The sequence below is a fragment of the Tenrec ecaudatus genome, chromosome 13 (genome assembly GCF_050624435.1).
Source record: "Tenrec ecaudatus isolate mTenEca1 chromosome 13, mTenEca1.hap1, whole genome shotgun sequence".
Lineage (NCBI taxonomy): Eukaryota > Metazoa > Chordata > Mammalia > Afrosoricida > Tenrecidae > Tenrec > Tenrec ecaudatus.
In genome coordinates, this window is record NC_134542.1 from 14,501,626 (window position 1) to 14,514,013 (window position 12,388).

The 12,388-nt window shown below is 49.9% G+C and overlaps 1 protein-coding gene across 1 annotated transcript in view; it reads left to right on the forward strand.

Moving 5' to 3' along the window:
• The first annotated feature begins 4,666 nt into the window (after positions 1-4,666).
• The window catches only part of AP1S3 (adaptor related protein complex 1 subunit sigma 3), an 80,598-nt gene continuing 72,876 nt past the window's right edge, over positions 4,667-12,388 (forward strand). Inside the window, exon 1 of the mRNA XM_075529434.1 lies at positions 4,667-4,778. Coding sequence (XP_075385549.1) covers positions 4,776-4,778 — 3 coding nt within the window. The 5' untranslated portion in view covers positions 4,667-4,775. The remainder of the gene's footprint in view (positions 4,779-12,388) is intronic.

Genomic DNA, 12,388 nt, shown 5'->3' on the forward strand with positions numbered 1-12,388 from the left:
TACATCATAAAGGCCTCTGAACAGTATCTGCCTGGCCCACCTCTGCCCCTGTTCTCCACATGCGGCAAATAATATCCTTTGCAGCACCCTTAAAGCACGGCCTTGTAGCCCCTTACGTGGCTTCCCATGTCTTGGTCTCCTCTTGTGAAAAGTGGCAGCAAATCCAACAGTGGTTCTTCAGAAAAGAAGGCCTGGAAACCTGCTCCTGGGAAGCCGAGAGCCTTAGGAACCCCATGGGACAACCCTACTCTGCTCCACAGGGTCCGTCTGAGCGAGAGTGGAGCCCACAGCACCCAACAGCTGCCAAGACGTGTCTGCCCCGGACACTCACCTCGAGAGAGTCCATTCCTCCTTGCTTCACTGTACTACCTATGCAGGAGGCCCAGTAGAGTTCTTGGCACTGAGCAGATGCTTAGTACATATTTATTCAATAGTTATGTTCAGTGGGGGGAAGATCAACCCAGCACAGAGCAATATATACGATGGAATTTTCTTATGTTTACGTAGGCACACAAACACCTTAAGCGGCAGGATACTAAACCTGTTTGAAGTGTAGATGAAGTTGTTGCTTTTCTTTGAGATGCTTCTCCAGGACCAATTGAGGCCGCTGAGTACAGTGTGGTGCTGCTCCGTAGTGTTTCCACGGTGGTGAGCTTTCTGAAGCAGATTGCCAGGCCTGTCTTGCGAGGCACTTCTGGGTGGATCTGCACCATCCAGGAATGCCTATGTCTATATAATAGGATTCTAAAGGGGATGGGGGGGGGGCGTTCCCTTAGGATTCTAAATTTTGTCATAAAAAAGGAATCCTTTTCTATCATCATAGAATAAAGCTTAGAAGGCAAGCACACCAAACACGACACTAGTTGTTTATTGGAGATGGAATTATAAGTGGATTTTAAAGAGAATATACTTTCCTGTATTTTACACACCAGTGATGAACCTACCGTATATACTTGAATATAAGCCGACCTGAGTATAAGCCAAGGTACCTAATTGTTACCTGGGAAACCAGAAAAACTGCTTGACTCAAGTATAAGGCTAGGGTGGGAAATGCAGGATGTGAATTAACACAGAGACCAGAGGGGAGAGACTGAGCGCAGCCACAGACACATCCTTACCAGTTCAGCTGCCAGCGTCAGTGAATCACTACGGGTGCTTCTGTGAATTGGAGCCATCCACGTCATAGGACGGCTCTGATTGGTTAGATGTGAGTAACACACATTCAAAGCCCTGCAGTGTCAGCGGGGCTTTGAATAAACAGCAGAGGAACAGTAATCACCCGCGAGATATTACACCTCGCTGGGGTAACACTGACCCGTGTATAAGCCGAACCCTCAGCTTATACATGAGTATATACGGTATACTTAGTGATGTCAAATTTTCTGAAGGTATTCTTGACAAATATATTGGGAAAGGTTCTTCCACATGGAGGGGAGAAAAATCCCCATTTTCCAGTAAATCTACAGAGACAGTAACTAGATGAACAGTTTTTTAGGATTGTGGCACGGGAGGTGAAAGGGAAATGGGAAGCTAATAATAATGAGTATGAGGAAGAAGAAAATGTTCTCAAATTCATTGTGGCGACGATTGCACAACTCTTTTTAATATGTTTAAACTAAGTCGCACCTGACACAAGCCATGGGACTTTCGATTGGCTCATATGCATGTGAAAGTTGGACACTGAATAAGGAAGACCAAAGAATTAATGCATTTAAATTGTGGAGCTGGCGAAGAATATTGAAAGTACCATGGACTGCTAAAAGGACGATCCCTTCTGTCTTGGAAAAAGTCTGGCCAAAGGGCTTCTTAGAAGCAAGGATTGCAAGACTTCCTCTTATATACTTTGTACATGTTGGGAGAGACCAGTCCCTGGAGAAGGACATCTTGCTTGGTAGAGGGGCAGGGAAAATGAGAAAGACCTTTCGTGAGAAGGGTTGGCACCGTGGTTCCAACAATGGGCTTATGCATAGGAACAATTGTGAGGAAGGCCCAGGACCAAGCAGTGTTTCATTCTGTTGCACACAGGAGCTGGAACTGTCTCACAACACACAACAACAACAATAACATTATATGATGTGTGGATTACATATCAATCAAACTGTTAAAATTCAAACACACAACCAAAACAAACCAAGGGTATAAAAAGGGATCTAAGTGGTTATGTGTTGGGCTGTGATCTGCAGAGTTACCAGTTCAAAACCACTAGTAACTCCTTGGAAGAGAGACAGAGCTTTCTACTCTACTAAACAGGGCCACAGAAGCTCACAGAGGCCGTGCACCCCTGGACAGTGTGGATAAAAACATAAGGTAACATTTACCATCAAATCTAGCTTACTTCTCAAGGTGTGACCCATTTACCCCATCCAAATAAAGCCCCTCTTTCTTAGGTGGCCTTGGGGATCCAGGTAACGTAACCTATGTGAAATGCTAGCCTGTTATGCTAGCCTCCTGGCTTTGAGTCAGGCAACCTCAAGGTGATGTGCGCAGAAGAGGTGGAGTGGGGCAGGGAAGGGTACTGGCAGGACGAAGCCCCAGAGCTTCTGTGACCATCTCAGGAGGGACCAAGCCCAACCGAAGCCACTGCCCCAAAGTCAATTCCAATTCACAGCATCCCCATAGGACATAGAGGAACTGCTCCTTAGGGTTTCTGAGACCATAAATCTATAAGGGAACAGACAGCTTCGTTTGTCTCTGAAGGATCAACTGGTGGGTTCGAACTACCAGCATGGAGGGTGCAGTTCAAGGCCTACCCCACCACAGTAAGGCCAGAGAGACGGTAAAGAGTGCTTATAGACATTAAGCCAACCTTCTTCTCCCTCGCCAATCAGAGCCTCCCAACCCGATGGTCCCTCACTAAGGGAACTTTCTGGGTCTTTAACCCACTCAACTATCTGGCCAGAGTGCTGGGATGCCTTAGAGTTAAAGCTCACCGCTGGCAATTCTCTGTCCCTTTCCCACTGTTACTAGTAACCAATCCCTCAAAGCAGAAAACCAAGGAGTTTTTCTGTGGATCAGCAAGGTGGGTGGAACAAGCCTAGGATTGCTTTGAAGTCAGACCTGAGGGGACAAAGCTAAGAGGGACATGGAGGTTGAGACCCGGTCGGTCTCATGTACTTTGGACAGGTTATCAGGAGGGGCCAGTTCCAGGAGAAGGCAGCTCGCCTGGCAAAGCAGAGGCTCAGCGAGGAAGAGGAAGACTCTCTGAGAGGGATGGGCACCGAGGCAGCAACAAGGGGCGCCAACAGCAGTGGCTGTGAGGGTGGCAGTGTTTTCTTCTGTGGTACAAGGGGGTCTCAACAGGGAGCTAACCACAAAAAGGCTCAAAGTGGGGCAGGGGTGGGAGGGATGGGGACCCACCCCAGGGGAGCATTTGGGAGTTTAGAAACAAAGGGGCTCTCAATTCGCAATTCATTGGGGCTTGACTTCCTGGGGCTAAAAAGGAATCAGGGCTCAGCATGAGCTGTTACTGCTGCCCAACACAGGCAGGCCTAGGAAAAGCCCACCTTGTCCCCCAAGGGGATGCAAATCTCCCCTCACTGTGAGGTGCACGAACCCCTGCTCTGCTCCTTCACAAGCCCCTTCGCTCAAGCACCAGCAGCTTTTCACTCCAGGAAAACCCTCCACGACCACTGCTTGCGGTTAAAGCCCAATAAGAACGCTCTCCACAGGTTCTGATTCACAAATTTCACTTTCAGCCTTCATAAAGACACGTGAAGGATGACATCTAACAAGGACACCATGGTATGCTGTGTGACTTGCATATCCATGAAACTGTTAAAATGACAACAAACAGGCCCAGGACACAAGAAGGGATCTAAGTGGCTATAGGCTGGGCTGCTATCTTAGTGATTGCTGGTCATAGGCCGAGACCATCACCAGGTGCCCGGCAGGAGGAAAAGGCAGGGTGTGCAGACCATCAACAGGTGCGGGGCAGGAGGAAAAGGCGGGGCGTGCCGTGTGGGGGCAGTTTCTGGCTCCTGTCCATCCCACCTCCTCACATTCAACTCCAGCCAGGAAGCCTCCTTAGGGGGTCTTCGAAAAAAGAACATTCTGAAAACGGGCCCTGTTTTAATGACCTTTGTCCTTGTGCACATTTTGTTGGGAGCTCCAGGAGGGAGGTAAAAGGGTTGGGGAGATACCGTCTCTGGTTCCAGTTTGGCCCACGGTTCCTTCCCTCGGAGATTTAGGCTAAAAAGGCCTCCAGTGTTTGGACAAGGATCTTGGCCAGGTCTGTCGCACAGGTGAAAAGACACCCTCTGGGCCCACTCAGCAAGGCAGTTCCCTCGGGCGCCCCTCCTTCAGGCTTCCCAGCTCCGCACCTGCTCTGGGCCTCAGGAGCGGGCGCGGGCCAAGCTCCGGTACAGGAGGAGGCACAGGTGCGACTCACCTGCCCGGGCGCCGAGCGGGGCGGGCAGGGCCTGGGGGCGGGGAGGGCAGTGGGGGAGGAGGGAGAGTGGGGGACAGTGGGAGGCCCGAGAGGAGGGGCAGGGAGGGTGATAAACCGGGAAAAGAAGGGAGGGGTCTGGGAGAGTGGGGAGGAGGAGGACCAAGAGGAGGAGACAGAGGAGGAGGAGGAGGAGGAGGAGGAGGAGGAGGAGGAGGAAGACGGGGAGGAGCGGGAGGGCAGAGAGCGGCGGGGAGGAGTCTGCAAACTTTCCGTCCGAGGCATTGTGGGAAGCAGCCATGGTGTGAGGCTGCCGCTCACCTGTCCACCGCGCCAGCTCCTGCGCTCGCCCTCGCCCTCGCGCGCTCCCCGGCGGGCGCGGCCGGCCACCATGGTGAGTGCGGGCACGGGCGCGGGCGCGGGGGGCGGGCCGGCCGGGGCACCTGCGGGCGCGGCCAGCCCAGCGCCGATCGCCGATCGCCGCAGGTGCGGTGACGCCCCCGGGTCTCGGAGGGCCCCGGGCGCGGCGGCTTCATTCATTCTTGGGGCCCACGGTTGCCCGGCGCGTCTGCTGTGCCAGGCACGGGGCCAGGCGCTGGGATGCAGCGGCGGCCCCGGGGAACCTTTGCCCTCCCGGAGCTGCACCTTAGGAGGGGAGGGCGGGAGACGCGCAGCCCAAGTGAAGCAGAGAAAACTCCTGAGAGTCCGGAGTGCCCCCGAGTCGCCGATTAAGGGGGGTGGGCTGGGGACTTCGCGAAGACTTTTCGGAGGAGTTGACACGCAGTTGGAGGGAGCAGCAGGGTCCAGGCGGCCAGAGAGTGGAGCTCGGAGGGTCTCGGAGAGGCAGGCTGGGGTAGATGAAGAAGGGCCAGGGCCCTGTCAGTGGGGAGAGGACTTGGTTTTTATTGCCACACGGTGTGGAGCCGGAGCAGGACTTCAGCTAATGCTACACTTTGAAAAGACCCCTTTAGTGGTTGGTGGGTTGTAGGAGGCTGGGATGGAGGTGGGGTGCACCGGAGTCCAGGTGGAAGCACAAGACGAGACAAGACTCACTTCCTAAATCCCAGCAACAGAAATGACCTGCACTCTCCTCCCCGGCCCACGCTAGGCAGGAGCAGGGGGGCCTTTTGGGTGAGGAGAGGGAGTGGAGTGGGGGTGGGGTGGGTGGACATCTGGACAGGAGATCATCAAAGCCTTGGCCTCGGTGAGGCTTGGCCCTGACAACATCCTGGGCTTGAGGACTCCTTGGAAGGGCAGCGTGCTACAAAAAGGAAGTTGTAAATAATGGGCCTGCTCTGGGGCGTGCTCAGATTTCCTCAGGAACCAGGTGACGGTCTGCCCAGCAATCCAGTGTCTTGAGGAATGGCCCGAGTTTGGGTCCCCGGAAGACTGCTCCCAACCTGTGGGCACCAAACCCTAGACCACACCTGCCACAGAGTTTACAGGTTACAATTTCTCTTGCTAGTGTAATAAACTGGACTATGGAATCGATCAGGAATGTGTGCAAGGTTTCTTTTGCTTTTTCATTGGGCCTGGTTGAAGGGGAGTAGTCAGGTTATCGAGACCAGAACCCGTGAGAAATCAGAAGACTGTCCAGCTCTCTTGTGTGCGTTATTTCATTGGATTCTTGCTGCAGCCAGAGGAAATCCATCCAGTCTCACTGGCTCCTCCTTGTTACTGCCACTGACCCGCCCTAGCAGGGTGACCTTGGGCAGTTAGTGCAGTTCTCTGTGCCTGGGATTGCACCTTTGTAGGGTGGAAATGAGAATTGTTCCTTACTCTGATGGCTCGGGTTCTCAAAGTTCCCCACGGTCTAGTTTCAGAATGGCAGGAAGACATCCTGCGCTCATCATTTATTCGCATCTCAGCGTTCTGGATGCACTTGCTTTTCTTGGCTGCTCTCTGACCTGAGATAGCACAGCCGATTCAGTGCAGAAGCCGAGAGGGGAGTCCAGCTGCCTTTTGTGAAGCTACACTGTAAAGAGATTTGCAAAATAGATGAGGCCAGGCCACTGTCCCTTCCCACCCCATCCCCTGTCAGGATAAACGTGCTCATTCAAATGTCCCTCATGTGTAGATGTTTTTAAAAAGGTATGTATTTTATGGTTTACAAATGAATTTGTACAGATTTAATTTTTTTGTCCATTTAAAATCTTAATGCCTTAAGGAGCCTTGGTAGCGCAGAGGGTAATGCGTTGGGCTACTAATGTCAAGGTCTGCAGTTGGGAACCACCCGCCGCTCTCCCTCCAGTAAAGAGTTCATCTCGGAAACCCACAAGGGCTGGCCCACCCTGTCCTATAGGGTCGCTATGAGTGGGAACGGGCCGAATGGCAGTGTGTTTGGTTTGAGTTTGGAAGTATCCGTGCCTATTACATAAGCCAAAGGCCCTGATACATTGAAGAATTCAAGGGACTTTAAAGGACCCCTGGTGGTGCAGTGGTTAAAGCTCCCAGCTGCTAACCAGCAGGTTGGTGGTTTGAGCCCCCCCCCCAGCTGCTCCGGAGGAGAAACAAGTGGCAGCGTGCATATAGAAAGTTCTCCCCCACCCTATAGACTCACTCGGAGCCAGAATTGACTAGACAGCATATGCCACGCCAACCCAGGAGTGCAGAGCACTGGAGAATCACTGTCAGGGAGCTGCGGCAGGTCACGGGAGTTACTGGGTCCATATGTGATGAGAGCACAGAGCACCTTTGCCCATCATTAGCTGCTCAGTCATTGCCGTGTGTCCTCTTTATTGCTGCCTTGTGGCAGAGAGAACTCATGGCTCACTTGCTTGCTTAGCAACTCAGGGATCTTTGGTGAGAGGGCTGGTTAGGGCCTCCTTATCTTTGCTCTGCTCTGTTCCTCACTCTTGCTAACCCTCAATCCAGAAACCTGGAAACATGGGCACAGCATGCTACTTGGGACTCACACAGAGGGCGTAATCATTGCCTTGCCATCCCCCTGCTCTGGCGCTGAGATTTCCGACCTTATGCATGTCGGGGCAGTGTTTGTATCTGGGCGGGAGTTTGACTCAACTGTACTTCTTGGTCCCACCTTTGCATTAGAAATCTCTGCTTTGGAAAGCAATGCTTCAAATGGGTCATAAGCCATGTGCCTCAGGAGCGCCTACAACTCTGACCCCAATGCACTTAAATACGGACTTGCGATTGAGAAGTTGACAGTGTTGATGGAACAGGCTGGTTAGACTTCCTCCCCAGCCCCTCTTACCCCAAGAAGATGGTGGTGGGACAGTTCAGGTGAATTTTTTTTTTACACATGATTATGGGGTTTATTAGAGATGTCAACAAGTAACAATTTGGGAACAGAAATATCACATCATAGTTCTTCAGTGAGGACAGTTGCTTCTTAACCATCCCCACAGCAAGCAATCTCTGACCCTTGGATTCTCAGCCATGTGGCTCCTTGGCTGTTCAGGTGAATTTTGAAAGGCTTTGGGAACACGATAAAAATGCACGTCCACTTTGCAAAGGGCAGTCCATGGGTGTCTGAAACATTTCAGGTGACTTTTAAACCTATTATTGTGAACAAAATAGAGAAATTTCCCTTAGGAAAGAAACTCAAGTGGCGAGTCCTGGGGAAAACAACGAAGTGTTTCTCAACCCTGCCCGCACCCCATATCACCTACCCAGCCATATGAAATAACACGTAAGACCTACAGTAATGCTAACATATAGTAACAGCTGGAATGGTAGGGCCAATATAAAACCCAGGTAAAGTAGAAATACTGTGCTGTGTGTATGGTCTAGTCCCCCAGGGAGGCAGCTTGGTGCCAGGTTCGCCTCTTGCTGCTGGGGTGACTCGCGGTCTCTTTAGAAGTCTGCTGTAAAACAAATACTTTGTGCTCTTTTTCCATAAAAACTTAAACCCTTTTTGGGTTTATTGTAGGTAGCTAAAACAGGTCATCTTAAGTGAGTGCTTTTGTTTTTGTTGTTGTTTTATAAAAACCAAGCACCTTTAAGTGAACGTAACAAAAAAATTGGCAGATAATCTGAAATATCTTCTTGTGTGACAAATCCGAGTGTATGTGCCTCGCAAAGCGGGATGGACTTATGCAAAAAAAAAGAAGAAAAAGTCAAAGCTCTTTTGGTGTCATTTGGTGTCATTTGGTGTCATTTGCCATCTGACTCTCAAAAGAATCCAGCCAGAGTGAACTCTGAAGGCATTTATGTATCAGAATTCGCATTAAGTTGACACAGCCTGAATACATGAGCCTGAACACCTATTAATTAACTCCTGTTGATTGCAAAGGACCCTCCTATGTATTACATCGAGATAGGAAAGGGGCAAAAAGTCACCCGTAAGTGAAGATTCATTTAAACTTGTGGAGGGTGAGTGTGGGGTTCCCACTGAGCACATGAACACTCCTCTTATGTGAAATTTAAATGAATTTCAGAAAGTGTGTTTATATTCTAGTTGGCAGTTTATATTCCAGTGGGAGGGTGAAGTCCAGCGGGGCTTCAAAAAGCTCATGGAAACAAATGGAATGAAAAGGTCATGGAGTTTTCTTACCAACTTTTTAACACCCCAGTCTGTCTCCCCCTCTGAGGCTTGAGTGCTGCTTTCTAGGCTTAGAGTGGGTGGTCTGGGAGTTTGGGGACAGGACTTAGGATCAGCTGGCTCATTGTTTTGAGAGCATTCACCCCCTGTGGACGTGAGCATCCAGTCTTGAGACAACAGCAGAGAGACTGCCACGATGCTTCAGCAGTACCTGTGGGTCGAAGGTTCAGCAGTGAACTGAGTTTGGCGGTTTGAACCCACCCCACAGACCCTAGAAGACGGTCTAATGATCTGCTCCCATAAACATGAAGAACCACACCCACTGCCAGGGAGTGGGATTCTGACGGAGGGACTCTGCTTAGATTGTCCGAGACTGGGAACCTTTAAGGCAGCAGACAGCCTCCTCTCTCCAGCCTATTGACAGGTGAGTCTGAACCATCGATTCTACAGTTAGCTGATCAATACCTAGCCTACAGTGCCACCAGCGCTCCTCCCCCATGAAGATTAAAGTCTAGAAAGACCCCTGGAGGCAGTTCTGTTCTGTCCCAATGTGTGTCAACATTGGCGGGAGGACACCTAACCACAAGATGTTTCTGAGTTACCACGACTCATTTTCCTGGGGAACACTTGACAACTTATGTTTTTATGGGTTTTTTTTTTTTTACAATAGCTGGAAACAGCAGACTGTTTTCCAGGCCTATCCTGTTGATCAGAATGCCCTGTGATGTAGTGGGTCATGAGTTGCGCTGCTAAAGGAAAGGTCAGCAGTTTGAAATCACCTGCTGCTCTTTAGGAGAAAGATGAGGCTTTCTTCTCCTGTAAAGAGTTATAGTCTCCAAGGACGGATGATCCCTTCAGGACCAGTGGTGAGAGTGGGGATACCGAGAGGGTGGAGGGAGGGTGGGTTGGAGAGGGGGAACGGATTATAGGGATCTACATATAACCTCCTCCCTGGGGGGACGGACAACGGAAATGTGGGTGAAGGGAGACGTCGGACAGTGTAAGATATGACAAAAATAATAATTTCTAAATTATCAAGGGTTCATGAGGGAGAGGGGGTAGGGAGGAAGGGAGGGGGAAAATGAGGAGCTGATGCTAAGGGCTTAAGTGGATGCTAAGGGCTTAAGTGCTAAGGGCTTAAGCAAATGTTTTGAGAATGATGAGGGCAACGAATGTACAAATGTGCCTGACACAATGGATATATGTATGGATTGTGATGAGAGTTGTACAAGACCCCAATTAAAAAAAAAAAGAGTTATCGTCTCGGAATTCCACAGGGGCAGGTTCTCCCTGTCTTGTCCAGTTGCCATGAGTCAGAATGGACTCAATGCCGGTGAGTGTGTTTGATTATTGTATTTCTTCTCTTGGTCCCGGATTTGCTTCCCTATGGGTTGAGATGTAGCAGATCATTCACAGATAAAGAAATAACCCCCCTTTCATAGTCTCCATAGTTGTGAGCCTGTCTCCACCTCTTCCTGCACCAGCGGCTCCGTGGAACTTTGTGTTAGTGTAACCAGTTCTCCAGAGTTCCCGTCACCCCACGGCACTTCTTCCACCCGGGCTCCTTCTTGCTTCTCTCGCGGTCTCGCCGTTTCCTTCTTTTTCTTCCGAGAAGGTACCTAGATATTAGAGGCAAGTGGCCTGACCCTCTCCCTGGCCTACCACCCTGGCTGGAGCAGTGCAATTTTTTATGCTGTGTGTGAATGAATAATCCACTTTCAGAATCCAATGTCAGTCAGCTGCGAACTGAAAAGGGGCAAACTGTCAGGGGCAAAGGGGTGGAAAGGAAGCCTTCCCAGGAGGCTTCCGTCCATGCGGAGGCTGCGACTCAGAGAGGGGAATTGCTCAAAGAAGCTCTTGCAGAGTGGGAGTGTCTGCAGCGGTCCAGGATGTCGGCCGTCTCCCGCATGGAGTGCAAAGCCAGCTCAGGGTGACCCAAGTCCAGGACCTGCAGCCCCAGGCGAGAAGCCAGGATGGGCCTGAAGGGGGAGCCTAAAGGGGGGGGAGGCATCTCAGGGTCCCTGAGATCCTGGAGAGGTTCCCTGACATTATTGGTCACCTCTCGGATCAGGGGCGTTGTACTTCTTGCTAACCGTGGGGCGAAGTGATACCCTAGAGAGTGGAAAGGGAATCCGAAAGCCATCGGCTATTAAGAGGAAACTCAGTTTCTCTTAGAAAATCAGTTTCTCTCCGTCAAAGTTCTCAAGTCTGAAAACTTTCTGAGAAGTTGCGTCACTTCCTTCAACCCACTGAGGTGCGGCTGAGAAAGCACACAGCCCTGTACAGAAGTGCTGGACACAAGGGGTGGGTGGATGGGTTGTAGTAAGAGCTGTATGAGCCCCCAGTACAATGACTTTTAAAGAAAGAAAGCAGATAGCCACTCAGAACCCACCGCTGGTGAATCGGTTCTGACTGGTGCCATCTCAATTGGATGGAGTCGAACTGCCTATGGGGTCCCCAAGACAGTAAGTAGTCGATGGAACTTGAGCCCACATCTTTTTCCCACTGAGTGGCTGTGGGTGTGAACTACTGACCTTTTGGTAAGCAATTGAGTCCTTTCACCACTGTATTGCCAGTGCTTTTTTTTTTTTTAAGTAGCTCTCAATCCCTTCTGAACACTGCCTAGGGGAAAATCACATGATAGCCCATTAGCTTCTCAATGGGGTGAGGCTGGTTTCTTGCTGAATAAGGACAAGAGAAAAGCTTGACTGATTTTTATTATTATTATGATTCATTGGGATTTAATATGCATATCATATCATTCCATATTTCAATCACACACATCAAGCACAACACACAATCAGTTTCCAAACATTCCTTTTCTACATGGACTCCTAGATATTGTCCCCCTCTTACCCCCCTCAATCTCTCCTCCCACACCCGACTTTTCTCTAGCAGGGGTTTCTGACTTGATAAGAAGATAGAAGAATAAATTTAAAATATTCTGATTTCTAAAGTGTGTTAGCTTATCAATAATTCTTGTTTATAAATCGACTTTTAATATTGTTCTAGGAATATGACATTAAAGGAAAATGAGTTTTTTCATCTTTAAATTTTACATACTTTGGGAACTTTGAGATTTGAGAAAGTTGCCATGTATACTGATAAATCTAATAAAATAAAGAAATCAATTATAATTTTAAAAAAAAGAAAGAAGAGAGTAGGAAGCCGTGTGGTCCTGTGGTTTGTGGGCAGCCACCTTTGACTCCTGGCCAGTTCACCGCAAGCCCAGGCATCAATCACCTGTCCGCCCGTGGAGGCTTGCCTGGTGTTTTGCTGCTGAACAGGTTTCAGAGGAACGCAGACAAACTAGGAAGGAAGGCCTGGCATTTGACTTCACAAAGTCACCCAGTGAAAACCATGTGGATCCCAAGTGTCTGTCTGGTCCATGTGGTCTCTTCAGGTTGGTGGCTAGCTTGATGGGGTGAGAGGCTGCCCTGAGGACCACTAACAACCACAGCGAGGAATCATTGGTGCAAGCTGAGATGCAGCAGAAACTC